At 48.5% G+C, this 19214-nt stretch overlaps 3 protein-coding genes and 1 long non-coding RNA gene across 10 annotated transcripts in view; 2 read left to right on the top strand and 2 right to left on the bottom strand.

Moving 5' to 3' along the window:
* Nucleotides 1–4069, bottom strand: part of LOC149330876 (uncharacterized) — a 43167-nt gene extending 39098 nt beyond the window's left edge. Inside the window, exon 1 of one of the 2 annotated variants that reach the window (XM_089561587.1) lies at nt 3660–4069. The gene's annotated coding sequence lies outside the window, so the exon portion shown is untranslated. The remainder of the gene's footprint in view (nt 1–3659) is intronic. The other variant, XM_089561584.1, reaches the window with a different exon arrangement.
* LOC149330872 (thyrostimulin alpha-2 subunit-like) overlaps nt 1–19214 on the top strand; it is a 233407-nt gene that overhangs the window by 140585 nt on the left and 73608 nt on the right. The window contains exon 15 of one of the 6 annotated variants that reach the window (XM_089561579.1): nt 5630–5854. The exons of the other annotated variants lie outside the window; for them this stretch is intronic. Coding sequence (XP_089417705.1) covers nt 5630–5721 — 92 coding nt within the window. The 3' untranslated portion in view covers nt 5722–5854. Of the gene's footprint in view, nt 1–5629; nt 5855–19214 lie in introns of those variants that run through there. 6 annotated transcript variants of the gene reach the window in all.
* Nucleotides 5819–7931, top strand: LOC149330875 (uncharacterized). Its single transcript, XM_089561588.1, has 2 exons — nt 5819–5979; nt 6806–7931. Exons 1-2 carry the CDS (start codon nt 5819–5821, stop codon nt 7860–7862), a joined length of 1218 nt encoding a protein of 405 aa, XP_089417714.1. The 3' UTR covers nt 7863–7931.
* On the bottom strand, nt 10834–18087 carry LOC149330874 (uncharacterized). The gene is made up of 4 exons (XR_016285742.1): nt 18028–18087; nt 15856–15941; nt 12373–12489; nt 10834–11537 (listed from the first exon to the last, which is right to left on the bottom strand). It is a non-coding gene; the product is annotated as an uncharacterized LOC149330874 (long non-coding RNA).

The raw sequence follows: 19214 nt of genomic DNA, 5'->3' as shown, positions 1-19214 counted from the left end.
TATATAACTTCTGGTTCTTAGCGGCTTCTTCACCGCTGTTACATATATGTATTTATATAGCGAAGTATACGTTTCGGTAAAGGAAAATTTGAATTTGACTCGAAGTTTCGATTGGAGAACCGATCCCTAAAACGATGGGTCCTCTGATCTAAACGTCGAATCAAATACAAACGTTTCCTTTCTCGAAGCGTATACTTCGCTATATCTTCTTTAAGCAGTGCATATACAGGGTGTTTCACCTAAGACTTTCTGCAATTTTTAAAAATAAGCTATTTGAATTAGATGCGCGCTTTTTCTGGCATAGCATTGTCAGTGGTGTAGTACATCATAATTCAACTAAGACGTGCTAACTAGCAGGCTTGTTAACCAATATTTAATAGTTAACATTTAAACTATTACTGTTGCGCTCCTTAATTATTGAGAGGCATGTAGCCCACCGTAAGTAATGTCCATATCCGTTTTTAGAATTTCGAGAACGCGATTATCCTCGGCGCTGTGGCCCAACAAATTTTGGCTATTTCGACGAGTTAGGTTCACTGGAGAGGTTGCTTTGCCTGCAAGCTTCCCAAACCGCATGTATTTTGGCGCGATGTAGGCGAAATTTGTTAGGCCACAGCGCCGAGTCAACGTCTTAGTTGAATTATGATGTACTACACCACTGACAATGCTATGCCAGAAAAAGCGCGCATCTAATTCGAATCGCTTATTTTTAAAAATTGCAGAAAGTCTTACGTGAAACACCCTGTATATACGCATCAAACAGCATTAGTCCGCCTCTGCCGTCTGTCGAGAGCCCGGGACCTCGCGTTAGTCTGCAGAGCGCTTTAGCTAATCAGCAACAAGCAGAGTTAGTGGCTGCAGCAAGGTCGTTTTATCAAAGCAAAAAAATCAAAACATAGACGCGCTGTAGTTTGTAACAGTCAAAAGAATGTGCTACAACCGCCTTTTTGTTTAGTTTTTTCGATAAGTCCCACAGAACTTATTGATTCGCTTGTTGCCAGGAGCTTAGAACGAATCATCACTATGTTCATTTAGCCCGAAAGCACAGCAAGAACATAATGCTAGCGACTGCGCTGGGATGTTGATACGGTGTGGTGGCTTCAGTAAGAGCTTCGCTCTACGCCGTACCAGGAGACAGCAACTCTTTCTTTCAGGCTATGACGGCGTAGCAAAAATACCGCAAACACTCGACTAAGGGCCGCACTTATTAGTTCATGATTTTGGTGTGGTGCGGCCCTTAGAAGAAAGGGCAATTTTCAGTTCGGTTTTGAAGATATATTGCGGGAAAACTACTTTACTGTACTATTCAGTCTGACAGGATATCTGACTCCGATAGTTGCAAGCACTTCTAAGGTCGCTGCCACTCTCGCCACTGCTCAGACCCATCTCTTACACAACCTCTTATATGATGTAATCTTCGGTTATGTCTATCGCATATCATATTACTCAAAGTTTAAAACTAAACTAAGTTTAAAAAGAACCCCAGGTGGTCGAAATTTCCGGAGCCCTTCACTACGGCGTCCCTCATAGCCTGAGTTGATTTGGGACGTTAAGCCCCAATAAACCAACCAGAACTGTTAAAAGCAACGTACAGGGACACCAAACCCCAAGAATTCAAAATGCATTAGTAAACAGCTGCACACCGGTGCAGCTCTCCCCATTTAGTAACGTCCACTTCGGACAGCTGCGAGTGATAAAATAAGGCCGAGTGAAGTATGCGAACAAACATGTCACTTCAAGGTATGCATAGAAGCCAGTCGCTAGGCATAACAGGGGCAGAGAACAGACGGAAGTGAAAAGATAAACAAAAACAAAATTAGCTGCGGTTCAACTACGGCTGAACCTGGTTAGAGAGCGAAAGCTATGGCGTATCTGGCGTCTGTAACGTTGAGTGCTTTCCGGAAACTGGATAGGCAGCGCGTCCGCCCTGCCACCCTGGCAGGTGTCAGTTAATGGTTGATGGCGAGAGTTTCCTCACCCAATGAACGCTGCGGCCTATTGCTGCAGTGCCGCGTGTCTGCCACAACGTTGTCAACCCACACCTCTCTCTCACCATCCTACGTACATCAAAGCGCGATTAAGGCGTCCATTGACCCTGGGAGCCAGTTATGTGCACTTCCTTTCCTCAAGGTCATCGGCGACCAAAACGTTGTCAATGCCAACGCCAATGAACGCCGACGGCCTGTGGCTTCAGTACCTCGTCTCTGCCGCAACGTTGTCCACGCTAACGCATGCAGCGCACATCTGTCACTACCGCCACGTAGCTTAAAGCACGACTAAGGTGTCCACTGATCCAAGGAGGCAGTTATGCGCCTTTCCTTTGCCTTCGAAGCTCCCGCTCCATCGGTTTCGTAGCTTAAAGTGCGAGTGAGGTGTCAACTGTCCCCGGGGGCCAGTTATGTGTTTTTCCTTTGCTTTCGAAGCTCAAGGTCATCTGAAGGTGAAACCTGGGTCCACCGCGAAACTGGCTTTACCAAGCGTAGTGCCGCTTTCGCTTCAATAACGGTTGGCCTTGTTACATTCCGCTGTACAGCGTTGTTTTGCTGTTCTTCCGGGTCTGTTTTGAACATATCATGCACCCATGTCAGAGGAGAACATGTTACCGGCCTAGCTGGTTTAGGTTTGGTCATTACGGAATGTGCAGCCCTGTCAGAACGACAGAATCAGCGCAGTTGTGTGTCCTTCTCGGCTATGTACGTCGTCTGCCAACGCTGCGCAATCCATAACCGCAGAACCCGTCATTCGCAATCACTGGTTGTGCTGGCGTTTATTTTCCAATCATTGTCACGCTCCTTACAAATACTAGTGCGAGGATGAGATGTCTGCGCCCAGGCAGAGTTTTTCATATGACTCCTTAACCGCAACAGTTACGAACCCAATAGGCATTGAAACTTTCTTGGACGTCCCATAGACGTCCTAAACGTCCACAGGATGTCCAAGCGAGTTTCAATGCCTTTTGGGAAGTTCCTGGTGCAGTTGAGAGGTTCTGTGAGAATTGACGCCCTCACTGGTCCGGAATCAGGAGCTCGACAAGTCTTTTCGTCACGTATGTCAAGTGAGACGAACTACTCTTAGTTTCTTGAAAGAATTGGGTTTCCGCTCGGTGCTGACGCACAAGCTCAGAGGCAACTGGTAGTCATTGCAGCTTTAGAAAAGTGCAAAAGGAGTGCCGGAACTTGAATTCGAGCGTTATTAGTGAGCTCTGCTCGAAACCACTTGCAGCCCTTGAATCAGAAGAGAAAGTTAAAAGTTGCGTTTAGCGCGATTTCTTCTACCACGCATTGCACATGTGACGAATATCGAGTACGTGGTTTCACTTTACAACGAATGTACACCGCGCTTGCAGAAGTCTACACTGACATTGCGTATTGCGTAGGCTCAGTACAGGAGGTTAGTTAAAATTAGAAGATCTATATATATAAAAAAACATTTATGTTCTGAATAATGAGTTTTGAATTAACGTTCGCCTTTGGTGCTCCACCGAATGAAAAGCTTTCAACCGTTGCTGGGCTCTAATTTGCAACTATCACGAGATCGCCTCGAAGCCGCCGAAGTCGCGCAGAGCGTCACCTTGCTGGATAAAGAAAAAAAAGGGGTAACGATTGAAAACGAATGCCACTCATGACCATGTGGGTCTGCACTGAATCAATAGAACTCACCGCCATGTGATGACGCGTTGCCATAGGGGTAGGCCGAGAGAGACTCCGCGCGCCGATCGATTTGACAGCGGCGCAGGCGCAGACGCTTCTCCTTCGCAGACGACCACTCCTCTTCTTATTTTCCTGTATCCTTTCCTCCGACGTCGTCTGCCCTCACGCCTTCCAACAAAGCACGCTCAGCGAGGCATCGTCACTGCGCACCGGTCTGTCTTCTCGGTCCGCACAAAGCGCTCGCCAGCGTGCCACGCAGTCGGCGTCGTCACGAACGCGGCGATGCTTCCAGCGTCAAGACGCGGCGAGCGCCGTGAACTTGAACGGGTGCGCGGGCCGCCGTCGCCGAAAATCCAGTTTCGTCTGCGCCGGCCGCTTTGACCGTGTCGTCTGCTGACCTCCATTCTGGATCGTTATAGCGCAGAGCGCCGCCGCTGCAGAGAAAGAGGAACGCTGAGAGGGTAGCTTTCTTTTGCTGTAGTTTTTTTCTGCTTCTCTCGCCGTTCTAAGCCTGGGGCTCTGCGTGTATATATAGCTGAGGAGATAGAGAGAGAGAAGTTGGGAGAAGGGAGAGCACCGCCCGGCCTTTGAAGGCCAAGGGCGGAAGCAATGTTTTCGCGCGACAGCTTCGACCAATGGCAGCTGAGCAGCCCTTTCCTGTTTGTTGTTGCGAGTGTTTGTTGATAGACGCCTGCAGGCAGAGGTAGGGCGCATTGCTCATTCCACCTGCTAGTTGTTTTCGGTTTGGCGTTAAAATGCGGTTGAACTGAATACGTCCAATCACGAAACTGAGCTCGTATTCCTGATTTCCGAAAGAAAGACGGTGGGAACACTGTGGAGCGTGGTTTCTGAGCTTCAGGATGGCAAAGTTGCAGGGTTATGATGATTACGCAAACGAAAATAGTTAACATTTCGTTCCGAAACAAAGCAAAAACAAAAAGCAACCGAGCCAAACGCTTTAACGTTTATTGTAGCAGAGGCGCATCCTTGCTTCATCGGTGAATGTGCCACTAATCCAATCGCTATCGTCTTCTGGGTTCAGATGTACAGTCTTTGTCGAAAATAATAAATTGGCCGTGAACCAGGGGCCTGAGAAGTAAATGTATGCTTATTAAGTATTTGAGACACAATAGCATTTGAGACACGCTCCAGCCAATAGCGCGTGAACGGGGACTAACAGCACCACTGAGTCGTTGCCAAAAACGGTTAGTACATATGGCTGCAATAATTGTGGCTCATCTGCCCTTGTCAGTTTGTAAGGTTGTAATGGTTGCTCATATGTGTAGGTACTAAGGGTTGGTGAAATGCAGTTCGTACCGGAAAGACTAACCCAAATCGAACTCTTAGCTCTATCTAACTTATAGTGATATACCCAAAGGTGTGATGAGTTTTTCTTAACGTCCCCAAACTACACATGGGCTACAACAGACGCCGTAGTAGAGGGCTCCGTATTAATTTATACACCTGGGATTCATTAATGCGCTCTCGCATAGCAGAGCTCACGAAAGTTTTTGCATTTTGTCTATATCGAAGTGCAATCGCCACAGACGGAATTTAGTCCCGGTGCCAAGACTTTCCAGTGACTGGGAGAACAAGGGCGATTATCAGCGATCTTTGAGTCACTGAATCTTGAGCAACGGGTGATAATGAGTACGCGCAACTTTAATAGGTGAACTGGGACTAACCGCACTGCTAAGTCCTTGCGAAGGACGATTAATGAGCGGGAAGAATGATTGAGGCTGGTGCCCCTTTGCATCTAGCCTCTCGGGGACTAACGGCTGCTCTTTGAGGGACTAAATGCTGCCGCAATCGAGTTTGTTCCCAAAGGATAACACCTATCAGCACTTCCAGCTCTTTCTCACTTAGAGTGCATTTTCCAACGACCAGAAGATTAGGAGGTGACGGTCCGCAGGCCCTAAGTCCCCGAAATCATGGGCGCTTCGCAATTCCAATGGCGCTACGCTACTTCGATGCTGCAGAGCAGAGGAAGAGGCAAAAGATGACGCAGAGGAAGAAGCAGAAGCAGCGGGAGACGCGTCGCGGAAGCTCGTGCCCCGGGCCGCCTGCCTAACCGTGCTCCAGCTCGAGGGCCGTTGGACAGCAGCAGCGACCGTCTTCCCGGCTCGTCCCCCGGACCCCGCGGTCCAGCGACAGCAGCGGTTGCAGCCATGGCCGCTACGACCACCACCATCCAGTCGAGCGCCGCGCGGCTGCCGGGGGACGCGACCGGGGCCGGACGGCGAGGGGACGCCGTCGTGGTCCGCAACCTGGACCGTCGCGGCTACCAGGCCCTCGGCTTGCCCTTCGACAGCGTCAAGGTGTACCGCAGGTCAGTCCCCCACCCCTGCGAGTGCTGGACCGACGGAGTACCGTGCTCCTAACCAGAAAGGTGTCAATGTCTTTCAAGGCGGGAGAGTCCGATGAGAGTTGTGTTGCCACAACTAGCAGGCCCTCAAGAAGCAACCTTTGCTTAAAGAGACACCAAATGCAAAGGGATACGAGCCATAGTTGCTCACCCATGAACTAACCTTTCGTCGTCAGGCCTGAGTGGTACGATTAGCCTTGCTTTGCACATTTTTCGCTGAGCGGGTACATGCGTCAGATGTAACGCAACAAATCTTCGTCACCTAAAGGCAGAGGTTACCCTCAGCGTGGCGCTTAAACGCTATTACGTTGGCTCACAACGCCTACTAAATTTTGAAATCTCAAAGCGCCAGCGCTATTTCACGCTGTACCCACTTACGTCGCACCGTAAAGAAGCGCCAATTAGAGCCATTCCACCACGGAGTGGCTTTGAACGTAACGCTCGGACGCTGGCTTACTGCTTGAGCTTTTACTGCCCGGCGTTGAAGCCGGCAAGAATTCGGCACCTGGCGGCAGCGGGTCTTTCGCCCGACAATAGTGCTTGATATACCTCTTGGACACAAGGACTTCACCATCGTTCAATGCTCCATTTCATTCGATCAGCGAACCTTTTCTCATTTATTTAGGCATGCTCATCTATCATTACATACCATTTTATGCCCTGAGGCAATCAACATCGCATTAAAAAAAAGCCTCAGTGAGGTTGAGTGTTTCTGGCGAGTATGTCTTGTGAATTTGTTAGGGACTCGCGCTATCCCACTGGAAATCAGGCTTCCCGTGTCCGCTTGCAGATCGACGCGGACGGGCGGTTTCAGCGCGACATTCGTGTTCGCTTGCAAGACCGCCGTCCTGTTCACCCTCAAGGCGTACTTCGCCTTCCTGCTGGTGTGGTACATCTACCACCTTCCCAACCTGTCTGTGGACAACTTCCCTGCCAGGCTGCTCGAGGTCAGCGAGCTGCTGCTAAGCGTCGCCGCCGTCGCCGGCTCCGAGAGCCTCTGGTCCCGCAAGTCCAACGTGGCCGCGCTCGCCTCTCGCTACTTCGAGATTTCTGGCGGCGCAGACCAGCGGCGGCGGAGGCCCGGCTTCTGGCAGGGGAAGTTCATCCCCGTGGTGCTGTTCGTCCACGCGCTGGGCGGCATCTCCCTGTTCTTCGCTTCCAACATCTGCCCGTGGACCCGGGAGGGACTCGCCAACTTCACCTTCGTGGATGCCTTCTCGCGGTTCTTCTTCGTCAACATGCTCGCCCTATCTCAGACGTACATGGCCATGACCATCTACACACTCTTCTGCATCGACGTTCAGAGGTCGATGAAGGACATCGCGAAAGAACTGCAGCGCAACCACGGCTGTCTCACCCACGAGGGCCTCAGTGAGTTGCACTGGAAGTGGGAGGCCTGCTGTCAGTATCTGGGCGACCTCAGCTACAACTTCCTCGCGTTCGTCTGCGCCTGGTACTGCTACCTCTTCGTCAGGGCGGTCTACCTGGTCGCCCTCATTTCCAGCACCGTGTGTCCTGCCAGCCGCTCCGCTCTCACGTTCCAGGAGGTCGTCGTGCCCCTGTTCGAGCTCACGTACCTGGCCATCTTGTGCATCGTCTCGGACAAGATCAAGACCACGCTGCACTCGCCCGTGGAGTCTCTCCAGGAGATGACTGTGTCGAGGCCTACGCAGGACGTGCTGATGCACGTGGAAGTGCAGAGGTTCCTCTTCCGCATCCACAAGTACTCGACCATGACCCTGTGGAAGCTCTCTCTCTGGACGGAGAATGCGCTCAAGGCTTTCCTCTTAGTCATCACTGGGCTCCTCCTACTGCACGATAAGCGCATACGTGCCAAGCTTCTGTGAGCGCAAGTTTCAAGGCCGTCTCTTCGCTTTGCACCTGACGGGTGCAGAAAGCAATTTTGGATAATCAAATTTCGCTGTAAACGACGATTTCACGACATATCGTTTTGCATAAAATGGAATGCGGCTGACTATTTTGTTGCATTGTTTTTTGTCGTAATGAAGCCATTATTTTATGGGCTCAGTTGGTTTTTAACAACTATTCATCAAATTGCTAAAATCCTCTTTTACTATACTATAACAATAATAGTATTTTCCCACCAGAGATAGAGGTAAAATAATTATTCAAATTTCCACGGTTACATATTCTAAGAAGGTTTGAAGTGTAAGCAAAGTGGAAATTTGGGTTGGTAGGCAATGGCAGATTCGTGTGTTTCATGATCATTATGGAGTGCTGAACACTATAAACCTACTTGGATTTGTCGAGCTCCCAGTTCTACGAAGGCAAAAAACAATGTTGTTTGTGCTACTTGAAGGTTTCTTAGAAACCCGCCGTGCAACCTCGCGAGTATGGCACGAAGACGCTTTAGCGGAAAAAGCGCTTCTGAACTGCCGTCAAAGCGGCTTGAAAAACCAAACTCTCAAAAAGTCTAGAGCATGTTTACTTCATTCGAATCAGTGCGAAAGCACAGGTTTGTGCTACATTGAAGACGACGATGAGAGGGCAGTGCCGTGGGACGCAGCAGATGGAAGTTGATGAAGACTGCGCTCTGCAATGCACAGCACGAGAGAGAGAGAGAGAGAGAGAGAGAGAGAGAGAGAGAGAGAGAGAGAGAGAGGTGCAATTTTGCCTGTCACTTCGCATAATCATTCTCTACTGCACACCCATAGACCGTGTGGAGTCCTCATACTACCCCTGGCGCAGTGGTGTAGATGTTGAGCGATGCGCCTCTGTGCCGCCAGGTGGCTGTTTTAAACACAGCAACCGGTGGGACTTATGAGACACAGGTTGCTCTCCAGGAGCAGCCTCTCGCGACCATTCATTAATTTAAATGACACCTGTCACGGTTGGTAGTTTGCTTACAATCTGGTTGCTGCCTGCCATGGTGCGCGAGCGGCACAATCCGAATTTTAACGCGATAGCATTAAAGGCCCTTTTGTGCAGAAAATCCGATGTCGGCGTTAGTTGTGAGCGAGAAATCGCGAGTACGACTCTGACAGGTGGTGCCCAGAGAGCAACCTAGGAGCCAGGTGGGCCACCTAGGTCACGTGAACCTGGGGCGGATCACAACCTGCCCACTGGACGCTAAGTGAACTGCCCACCGTGAGAGGTCGCAGTTAATGATTGGACGTTCGGGAAGAGCAACATGGGTCTCACAAGGCCCACCGCTGGAAGCACCTGCCATTCCACGGCAGTGGAACCCCGCTTAACCGCTGCACCACTGCGCCAGAAGGGGTAAGAGGACTCGCAGGGATCTATGAATGTGAGGCAGAGAATAACTTTCTGCATATATGCGAATTAGCATCATCATCATCAGCCTGACTACTTCCACCGCAGGGCAAAGGCCTCTCCCGTGTCTCTCCAATTAACCCTGTCTTTTGCCAGTTGCCGCTACCGTATCCCAGCAAGCTTCTTAATCTCATCCACCCACCATTCTCTGCCACCCCCTGCTACAATTCCCTTCTCTTGGAAACCACTCCGTTACCCTTAAGGACCAGCGGTTATCTCTCCTTCGCATTACATGCCCTGCCCAAGCCCATTTCTTGCTCTTGGTTTCAACTAGGATATCATTAACCAGCGTTTGTTCCTGCACCCACTCCGCCCTCTTCCGATCTCTCAACGTTACGCCTATCATTTTCTTTTCTATAGCTCGCTGCGTTGTCCTTAACTCAAGCTGAAGGCTTTTCGTTAGCCTCCACGTTCCTGCCCTATAGGCGAGATACAGCTGTTGTGTACTTGTGGCTTGAGGGTTGTTTGTAAACTGCCATTCATGATCTGAAAGAACCTGCCATATGCGTTCTACTGCATTCTTATCCTTCTAGTCATTTCCCTCTCATGATCCGGATTAGCGGATTAACGCACTATACTATCGCCTACGCCTTAAAGGCGTAGCTGTAGTGTCCCTACCAGTTTTTAGCTCACAATGCTGATGGCTACGACGCCAGATCAAGTTTATGTAGAACGGGAGCATGAACGCTAATCGCGTTAAAGATCTCTTTTGGCGACAGAAAATTTTCAGTTGTTTTTCTATACTGGGTGGATTTAACTGGACTGCTTGCGCTTAACTGTCGACAGGTATTGATTCTCTGAACCACACGTCTTCAAGAAGAAAAACAGAGAAAAATAAACGCGAGTGTTGGTCCTGACTACTGAAGATATTTCGCAGTAGGCTTCGTTGCCGTCATGACATTGCCGTCATGACATATTAAGGCTTATCGCACTTTAACATGCTGTCAGGACCTTGAATATTGCCAACCGGCCACGTCATTTCGTCCATTCTTCCCAGCTTGATTGTTTAGAGTAGTAGATCTACCAAGAGAAAAAAAAAATGTGACAGCTATTTTCTCAAATCTATTTTCTCTTTGGTCAACGCCGTTTAGTGTTCGTAGGCTTCCTCGTGTCGTGACGTCTATAAGATTTGCTCGTGAAGCTTTAGGTTTCGGTGTTAGGCAACGTTTAGCTACGACCTCGGACTCTGCCTATCGTTGGAACTTGACGACCTCATTGTTTTTTCTGTACGTTAAATCCCACAGCTCCCTTGTTTAGAAACGATAAGGCGAAGGAAATTGAAGAAGATGCTTGAAAGGGCGACGTCGTTATGTTTGGGGGATAGTCAATATGGGTACGTTTTCTGTTCCTGTGGAGGTGGCATGACACCGCGCCACGTTGATTGCTCAGCATGGAGTGACGTCATGCATGGCATCATAGCAACGCATCATTGCAAAGCACCGGGCTGAGAGGTGTAAACAGTGACGTGTTTAGTGACACCGTAGTGACGACCCACGCGCACTCTACTAAAGACAAATGCAAATGTTGATGAATCAGCTATATTTTATTCAGCACCGTAATCAACTGCCTCTGAATCTTGTGGGACAGAGAAGCGACCGTCCTGAGAGTATTTTTATTGACAAATGCAGATGCTGTTTGTTGCTTTATGCATGCCACTTGTCCAGTGAGTAGCTAGCACGCAGTTACTAAGCTACTGAAAGTAACGACGCTGAAGTAGAACCTATTAACACGTGGCAGCAGCAAAACCGATGGCGACAATACTTCAGCCCCGCTGCTGTCAGCCAGTGCTCAGGACAGCTTGTTCACGCGTATATCCCTTAGCTTATATTTACTAACACTTCCTCCCCAACACTGGCGGCTTCCACTCACCGCTCTCCGTTGCTTCTCGTGAGATTTTTAAGTCTTTATGACATGACCGTGACCTCGACTGCAAGGCTTCGCGCGCCGACGGGCCCGCTAATCGCACTTATATAAGCGCCTCGCGCCTACTAATTGCAGAGGATACATGCAAAAGAGCAGAACTTATTGCAGATTCTGCTCCTGTTAAGAAATATAAACGCTGCCTATCTTCTGGGCTCAAGAAATTGAACGCCAGTCGTGTTTAGCGCGCTCTATTTCCTGAAACTACGAATCGGTTCTTTGTTGAGAGACTGTCTACTGTCATTCGTTAAATAGTTTATCGTAGTAATATCGGCCTTTGATGGTTGCTTTTCCGGCTGCATTGGTACCTGAAAGGAGGAAAATAGTTAAGAAAATAAGGAGTGCAAGAACATGCATTTTTACGCTCACAGCCACACTGAGCAGCATGCAGCAAAAATGGACAAATATCTTTAGCACTCATGGTCTTACACCATATGTGCCAAAAGCATCAAGGGGAATGAGGCCGAACAGCTGGTAGAGGTGTACATTCTAGACTAACAAGCAACCTGCCGTCATCATCATCATATGACTATGCGTACTGCAAGGTAAATGCCTCTCCCATGTCTCTCCAATTAACCCTGTCCTTTGGCAACTGCGGCCACCGTGTCCCCGCAAACTTCTTGATCTCATCAGCCCACCTAACTTTCTGCCACCCCCTGCTACGCTTGCCTTCTCTTGGAATCCACTGCGTTATCCTTAAGGACCAGCGGTTATCTTGCCTTCGCATTACATACCCTGCCCCAGCCCATTTATCCTCTTAATTTCGACTAGGATGTCCTTAACTCGCGTTTGTTCCCTTACCCACTCTCCAACCTGCGGAGCTGATCAAAGAGTATCATATAGCTCCGAAAGTTTAAGGTATAAGTTTTATGGGGGTTTAACGTCCTAAAGCGACTCAGGCTATGAGGGACGCCGTAGTGGAGGGCTCCCGAAATTTCGACCACATGGGGTTCTTTAACGTGCACTGACTCCGAAAGTATGCTGGAGTAATAAGAGTAGGAAAGTTGCAAAGAAAAGTGCATATGGCTACTGAAAATATGTAGACATTACTGCATGTGAACAGAACGATTGACCTTTTAGAATGAACTGCACACTATAGCCACGGGACTGATGCACAAAGCGCATTTTGATAACGTCACTTGCCATTGCTTGTCGGATGAGGAGCGGAACCAAATACGTCATCGATTTCATGTTGGCGGTTGTGAAGGTCGGATGGGTAGGTGTAGTTCACCTCCTGTTTTCGTAGCACAGTGCCCCGTTCTGCGTTCGTTTGAAATGGGGGACAGAAGAAAACGCTTATACTATGCTTACATTTGCGTGCCTTCAAGAAGGCTGTTATGATTAATAGAAAGGCAAGAATGCAGGGAGTGCGGCACGATACTTTGCTGCCCATATGTGATACTGGGTTAAAAATTCGCTTGATTGCAAAACTGATTGCATAATTGACTGATTCACTTATTGATTTCCTTCTTGAAGAAGACATGGTGGATTTGACGAACCCGGTTTCTTGTTTTCAGAAAACCGTGATAGTTACTTCGGTAATTGTTTAGACTTCACTGGACTAAAGTCTTCGGAGTATCATGCCCAAAAAGTTACTAGAAATTACGGCTGGCAACTAGGCAAAGTTAAGAGGGTGCTTGGTGCATGGTATTCTTGGTATATGCGCTCTCTATGATGGTAACAATGGTGTTGAGAAAGCTGATCTAGCCACTGCATTTTTTTGGAACAACTCAATAGGCACCGAAACTCCCCTGGATGTCCTGTGGACGTTTAGGACATACACGGATGTCCAAATAAGTTTAAATGCCTACTGGGAAGTGAATAGCTGTACACACTAGTCCTACACGATGACCCCGCTACCTTGAAGTCGAGGAAAATGTGCATAGCAACGTAAGATGAAGAGCAGTACACTGGTTCTTTTAAACAGGGAAGAGTAGGATTATTCGGGGAATAACAGACCATGGCATGCGCTGTGAGGTCTGGGGTAGTGGATGAAATACGCACTTTTTTTGCTTTGAGCATTTCAGCAAGTACACCTTCATTGCCTACTACCTGGGCCTGGCTTCATCCCTTCGCAGCCACCGCCTACGAAATGGCTCTTGTGATTCAACGTGAGCCAATGTGCTTCGTGCACTTGAGCGTTCCAGTAAGTGTGCTGTCGCCATCCCAGAGTAGGGCAGAAAAGTGTGTCGACTCCAGCGCCGCAGTGCGTTCGACACGCGCAGCTGACAATGCCAAGCTGACGTCACGTGCCTAGCGTTCAGTTCCACTCACCTTTCCTGACCTACGCACCTTCCCGCAAGTTTTTACCTTTTCGCCACCTGCCTCGCAATATGAACGGATGGATGGATGGAAGGTATAGGAGCGTTCCCTTTCAAACGGGGTGGTGGCAGTTGCCACCATGCTCGGCTTTTTTCTTGATTTTTTGTTTAGCAGTGTCGTAAACTATTATTAAAATTCGCCATTTTCATTAAGTACGCTTTGCTACATTTCTAACCTTATGTCACCTCTCTGCTTTTCAGTCACCAACCTTCCAATCGCTTTTTGGTAACTTCCACTGCAGATTTGTTTACATGACCATTGTTATCTTTAAACCCCAGGGCCTCAGGGAGAGCGACGGTGCCTGCATTGACATCCGGATGGATGCCATCACATTTGAGTATGAGGTGTTCAATTGTTTCCACAGATCTACCACACGCAGCACATGTGTCTTCTTCGTTAAATTTATTTTGTAGTTGCGGGTTCTAAGACACCCTGACCTAAATTTAAAGAGTAGGGCACTGCCTCTTGAGTTATAATTAGAACGATTCCTTCCTGAGTTGTCTTTTCCTGTATCGATATAATTCTACACTATGCTTGTTTTCTATTGAATTAACCTAATTTGTGACAAGCGATTAAGTTGACGCGCCACCTGTCAACATTTTATACGAGACGAAACGCCAGAGCGAGCAACGACCGGAACGCGGCAAGCTATGTGGCAGCTCTCTGCTAAGGCTATATTGGTCATGAATTAAGTCATGTCGACACCTTTCGAATGCGCCCTCTACCTCAGTGAAGCATTAGTCACGCGCTAACGCCACGCCGGTCGGCCGCGCCATCTGTCGAATGCGCCACGAAGCTCTACCTCAGTGAAGCATAGTCGTTAGCAGGATATGCTACGCAACCCCATTCCTGAAAATAAACAAAACCGAAGAAAAGGCATTAGACACAATCATCAGAAAATGTGTCAAACGAGCGCTAGGGCTGCCCATTTCCACGTCCAATGATATACTGGAGAAAATGGGCCTGCATAACAATTGGAGAGAACTGACTGAAGCGGTTAGAACATCGCAAATCGAAAGGCTAACATCCACACCCGCAGGAAGGAAATACCTAGAGCTAGCGAAATGGGCAACCGTAGATAGCACAGTGAACACCAGAACAGATCTGGGAAGAGAAATAAGAGAGCATCTTATTATCGCTCCCATACCTAGAAACATGCATCCCATCCACGACAAAGGCAGAAGGAAAAGCAGGGTCGCACAGCTGACTGCTAAGCTAGGCAAGATGCCACAGGGAACCGTGGCCTACACTGATGCCGCGGTAGGCACGCTAGGAGACACCGTCTCCGTAGCCGTCGGGGACTCAGGCAGAACGTTACGCGTTGTAAGACACCTTGACTTAAAACCCCTTGTGGCGGAGGAGGTTGCAATAGCGATCGCTCTAACTCAGCCAGGTACCAAATACGTAGTAAGCGACTGCAAAGCCGCAATTAGAAATTACAGCAAGGGACGCATCCACGAAATGCCGGCTAAATATCTAAAAGACTTTATCCCAGCCCACAATATTCTAATTATCTGGACCCCAGCCCACTCGGGTCTGGTTGGAAACGAGGCCGCCCACAGGCTCGCCCGCTCCTCTTTACCTCGGGGAGCCGTGGACACCTCATACGAATTCAGCACTAAAGAGGAAACCAATACCTTTAATAGCATCACAGACATTCAGAAAAAGAACAAAAGGATCTATCCTCCTCCGGATAGATCGCTTAGCTCGGCTGAGGCCTATGACTGGAGAAGACTCCAAGCCAGAAACTTCGCATCCCCGCTCTGGAGGAGCTGGACAGGAGGTGACACGAGGGAGGATGCGGAGGTGTGCGATTTCTGCGGGCATACCGCTACACTCGAACACATACTATGGAGATGCCCCAGTGCCCCAGGATATGGCAGAATCAATAATGCAGAGGAATGGGAGACCATACTCAGAAGTGCCGACCTTAGCATACAACGATACGCTACCCGCCTGGCAGCAGAAGCTGCGCGACTATACCGTTGCTAGTCTTCCAGCTGCGACGCTGCCCCTCCCCGGACGCCTGCGTGCGGACCCGGAGGGGCACGGGTCTTCTTCTGGCGGAAATAAAGTTTCTTCACTCACTCACTCATTAGTCGCACACTCACGCCACGTCGGTCGGTCACGCCATCTTTCGAGTGCGCTACAAAGCTCCACTTTTGCGGAGCACTATATAGCACAGCTATCCCTCCATTCTACTTCACTCCATGGCGCACAAGATTGGCTTCCAGGGATCTACTCTGCCAGATTACTGTGGATTGAGTTATGATCGCCGCACGTCGGCAAGAGCCAGTGACTAACCTGCCAAAAGGAGGGCCAGCAGGACGAGGGCTACCGCAAGCACGACCAGGACGAGCGCACAGCCCATCCTCGCCCAACGCTTGAGGCTGGAAAGATTCGGGACGCCTTGCTGTGTTCGCCAGCGCATGAGGCCGGCATCATATATACATGGTGTTCCACCTAAGACTTTAGACTATTAAAAAAAGGCTTTTTTTTAGTTACAAGAGCGCTTTTTTCGGTACAGCATTGTCAGCGGTGTAGTGCATCAGAATACAGCTAAGACGTGCTAACTAGCATTCAGGTTAACTAATATTGAATAGTTAACTTTTTAAATACTATTATTGCCGCCGATGGTGCTCGGCTGTTGACCCCACAGACGCGGGTTCGATTCCGGCTGTGGCGGTCGAATTTCGATGGAGGCGAAATTCTAGAGGCCCGTGTACTGTGCGGTGTCAGTGCACGTTTAAGAACCCCAGGTGGTCGAAAGTTCTGGAGCCCTCCACTACGGCGTCCCTCATAGCCTGAGTCGCTTTGGGACGTTGAACCCCATACAATAAACTAAACTAAACTTTTTAAATATTATTGTTAGGCTCCTTAATTATTGAGCGGCGTGTAGCCCACCGTAAGCAATAACCATATCAGTTCTTACAATGTCGAAAACGCGGTTATTCTCGGTGTTGTGACCCCACAAATTCTGCCTACATCGCGCCAAAATACATACGCTTTCGTGAAGCTTGCAGGCGAAGCAACCTCTCCAGTGCACATAACTCATAGAAATACCAAAATTTGTTGGGCCACAGCGCCAAGGTAATCGCGTTTTCGAAATTATAAAAACTGATATGGATATCGCTTATGGTGGGCTACACTCCTCTCGATAATTAAGGAGCCGAGAAGTAATAGTGAAAAAGTTAACTATTCAATATTCGTTAACCAGCCTCCTTAGCTGTATTCTGATATACTTCATCGCTGACAATGCTATGCCGAAAAAAAAGTGCTCTTCTAACTGAAAAAGCCTACTTTTCAAAATGATGTCAAGTCTTAGGTGAAACGCCCTGTATATAGCTGCGAGGTCACATACCTTCTACAACGCATTACTGACTCGAAACAAACCGAAATAGCTCTTCGATGTTATGAAAAAAACTGAATTTGTGACAACGGATTTCTCAGCGTTGTGGCCAACCTGACCCGAAAAAAAAATTCTTGCCCTAAGAAAGCTAATTATGATTGGTACTTACCCCGTTCACGCACGAACTAAGGTTGCGAAATGCTTAATTTCTGGTTCCCCAAATGCGGAACACTCAAAATATTTCCTGTGCTGCCCCAAGAACACCAACATGAATATATAAACGGATACCTTCCCGTTCTGGTTTTCGTTCAGCCTGTCAATATACAGGGTGTGTCAAAACTTCCAAGGCCACAGTGTCTACTTTTCAGCAGTATGTTCTTGCACTTAAGATTGCTATGATGGTACCAATGTTCTCAGAGGTGGGAACGACGTTTCTTCTGCCCCGTACGGAGATATGAGGTTAGGGTTGTCGCAAATGCCCCACTACACAGCTCAAAGACAGACTTTTTGGCCTGGGAACTTTTGATGCGTCCTGTACCTGAATAGTTTCTACGTAATTATTGAAAACATTAAGCACTGCAAATGTTATACGGCAAGGTTACTGTGTCCCATTTGGAACTGTAAACTTTGCTCTTGTTATGCCACAGTATACTAACCGCGAATGGCTTGCACAATAACAGAAAAGCCTCTTTTGGGCTTTTTGTGCCCGGGCCCCCTCCACATTTCCTATTATCAAGGGTTCGCCATTAAGGGGAGCAAGTACCACCGCAGCACCCCCCTCCCCCTTGCCTTCAGAAAGTTTTTCCTGTCTTCACTCTGCTTACATTTATGAAAAAATAGTGCTCCCAAAGGCTGGTCGGTTAGCCATTAGTGAAACGGCGGCTAACAACGCTTAAAAACTGGACAAGAGAGCAGACGACTATGCAGTCGTCTGTCGTCTGTCCCAGTCGTCTATCGTCTATCCGTTGGCCCCGAGCAGCACAGCGCCTTAATGAAATTTAACGTCGCCGACGTGACGATGACGATGTCCTCACAACTCACATCCCATCTCATTAACAGGCAACAAAGTTGTTCCAATATACACTGTGAGCTTACATGGCCAGCCATGGTCCTCTAACTGCGCTTACCCTGTACCAGAGAGCGGCGAGGTTGCGGTGGGGTCGTCAGCCTGTTGTGGGGGGCTTTGTTGCGCTCTGGAAGACGCACATCAACACGTGGTCAGTTCGCGCTCTCCCTTCCATCTATTATCCGTCCTGGTTAGCATAACTGGGAGAGCAACTCTCCCGGGCTAGGGTTCACCAACTGTACCTTGGCAGCCACGAAGCCAACAAACGTATAAATTTACAATGAAACGTATAAAATTACAATGACGGCTCAGAAACATCTCAGCGCTCTATTTAAAAGGAAAAGAACATCCAAGAGAGGTGGTGACGCTGGTAATTTTGAACTGGACACCTCTAAATAAACTTGAAATGTGTGACTACTTTGAAGAGAGGCTGTAGAAAAAGCTTGCCTCACAGCTTCCCAAAATGGGTTGTCGGCTTTTAAGCATCTCATTATCGAATCTCAACGATATCTAGGGCAGATTATAATTTAGAAAAAAAAAACTAAAGTTAACAACAGAAAGGAACTGTCACCGGTGGTGGCGAACGGGGACCCCAGACACAGGGTGCTCAAGATTCGAACCCTGAACCTGGATGATTTTTCCAACTACGAGGTTTCTGAGATCACCGCACAACTTCTTCTGTAGCCGCATGGCTGAGTTCAGGTGGATGTTTATAATAATTACTCCCTTGCAACTTACTCCACCATAGGAGAGAGTCCACTAAACACATTAGTCTAACGCAGCAATAACTGTTCAAAAACAATCCTGCCATATAAACTCTGACTGTAACAAGAGACGAACTGAAACACCTTACAGAACGTACAGATGCTCCAAAAGTAAAATGGAACACGCGTCAATCCAAAACTTCGCTGTTTCGTCAGCTCCGCTCGTCAGGTGAGCATCAAAGGTGCAGTACTGGTCAGCCGGGCGTGTCCCTTATACATGGGCATCTGCTGCTAGAGCCCGTCGCGATTCAGCTGTTCCCCGCTGTCTTGCAGATTGTTCGTCGCTCCCGTGCTCCAGTTTACTGTTGCTGCACCTGTAAGTGCGGTCTACAGCCTGTGGGGTACGCAAGACTGTCCATACCCATACTCATTGTGTATCGATTTGCGATTCTTGAAGTGAGCTTTTAGTAATACCAGCACTGTAAAGTGACGCAGTACATTAAGACCGAATTGTAGCCCTTAAACCCCGCCGTGCTACGAAGCA

Source organism: Amblyomma mixtum, chromosome 9 (assembly GCF_055824585.1).
Source record: "Amblyomma mixtum isolate Tamu chromosome 9, ASM5582458v1, whole genome shotgun sequence".
Taxonomy (NCBI): Eukaryota; Metazoa; Arthropoda; class Arachnida; order Ixodida; family Ixodidae; genus Amblyomma; species Amblyomma mixtum.
Note: the sequence above shows the minus strand (reverse complement) of the source record. Positions and strands in the feature narration are given on the sequence as shown.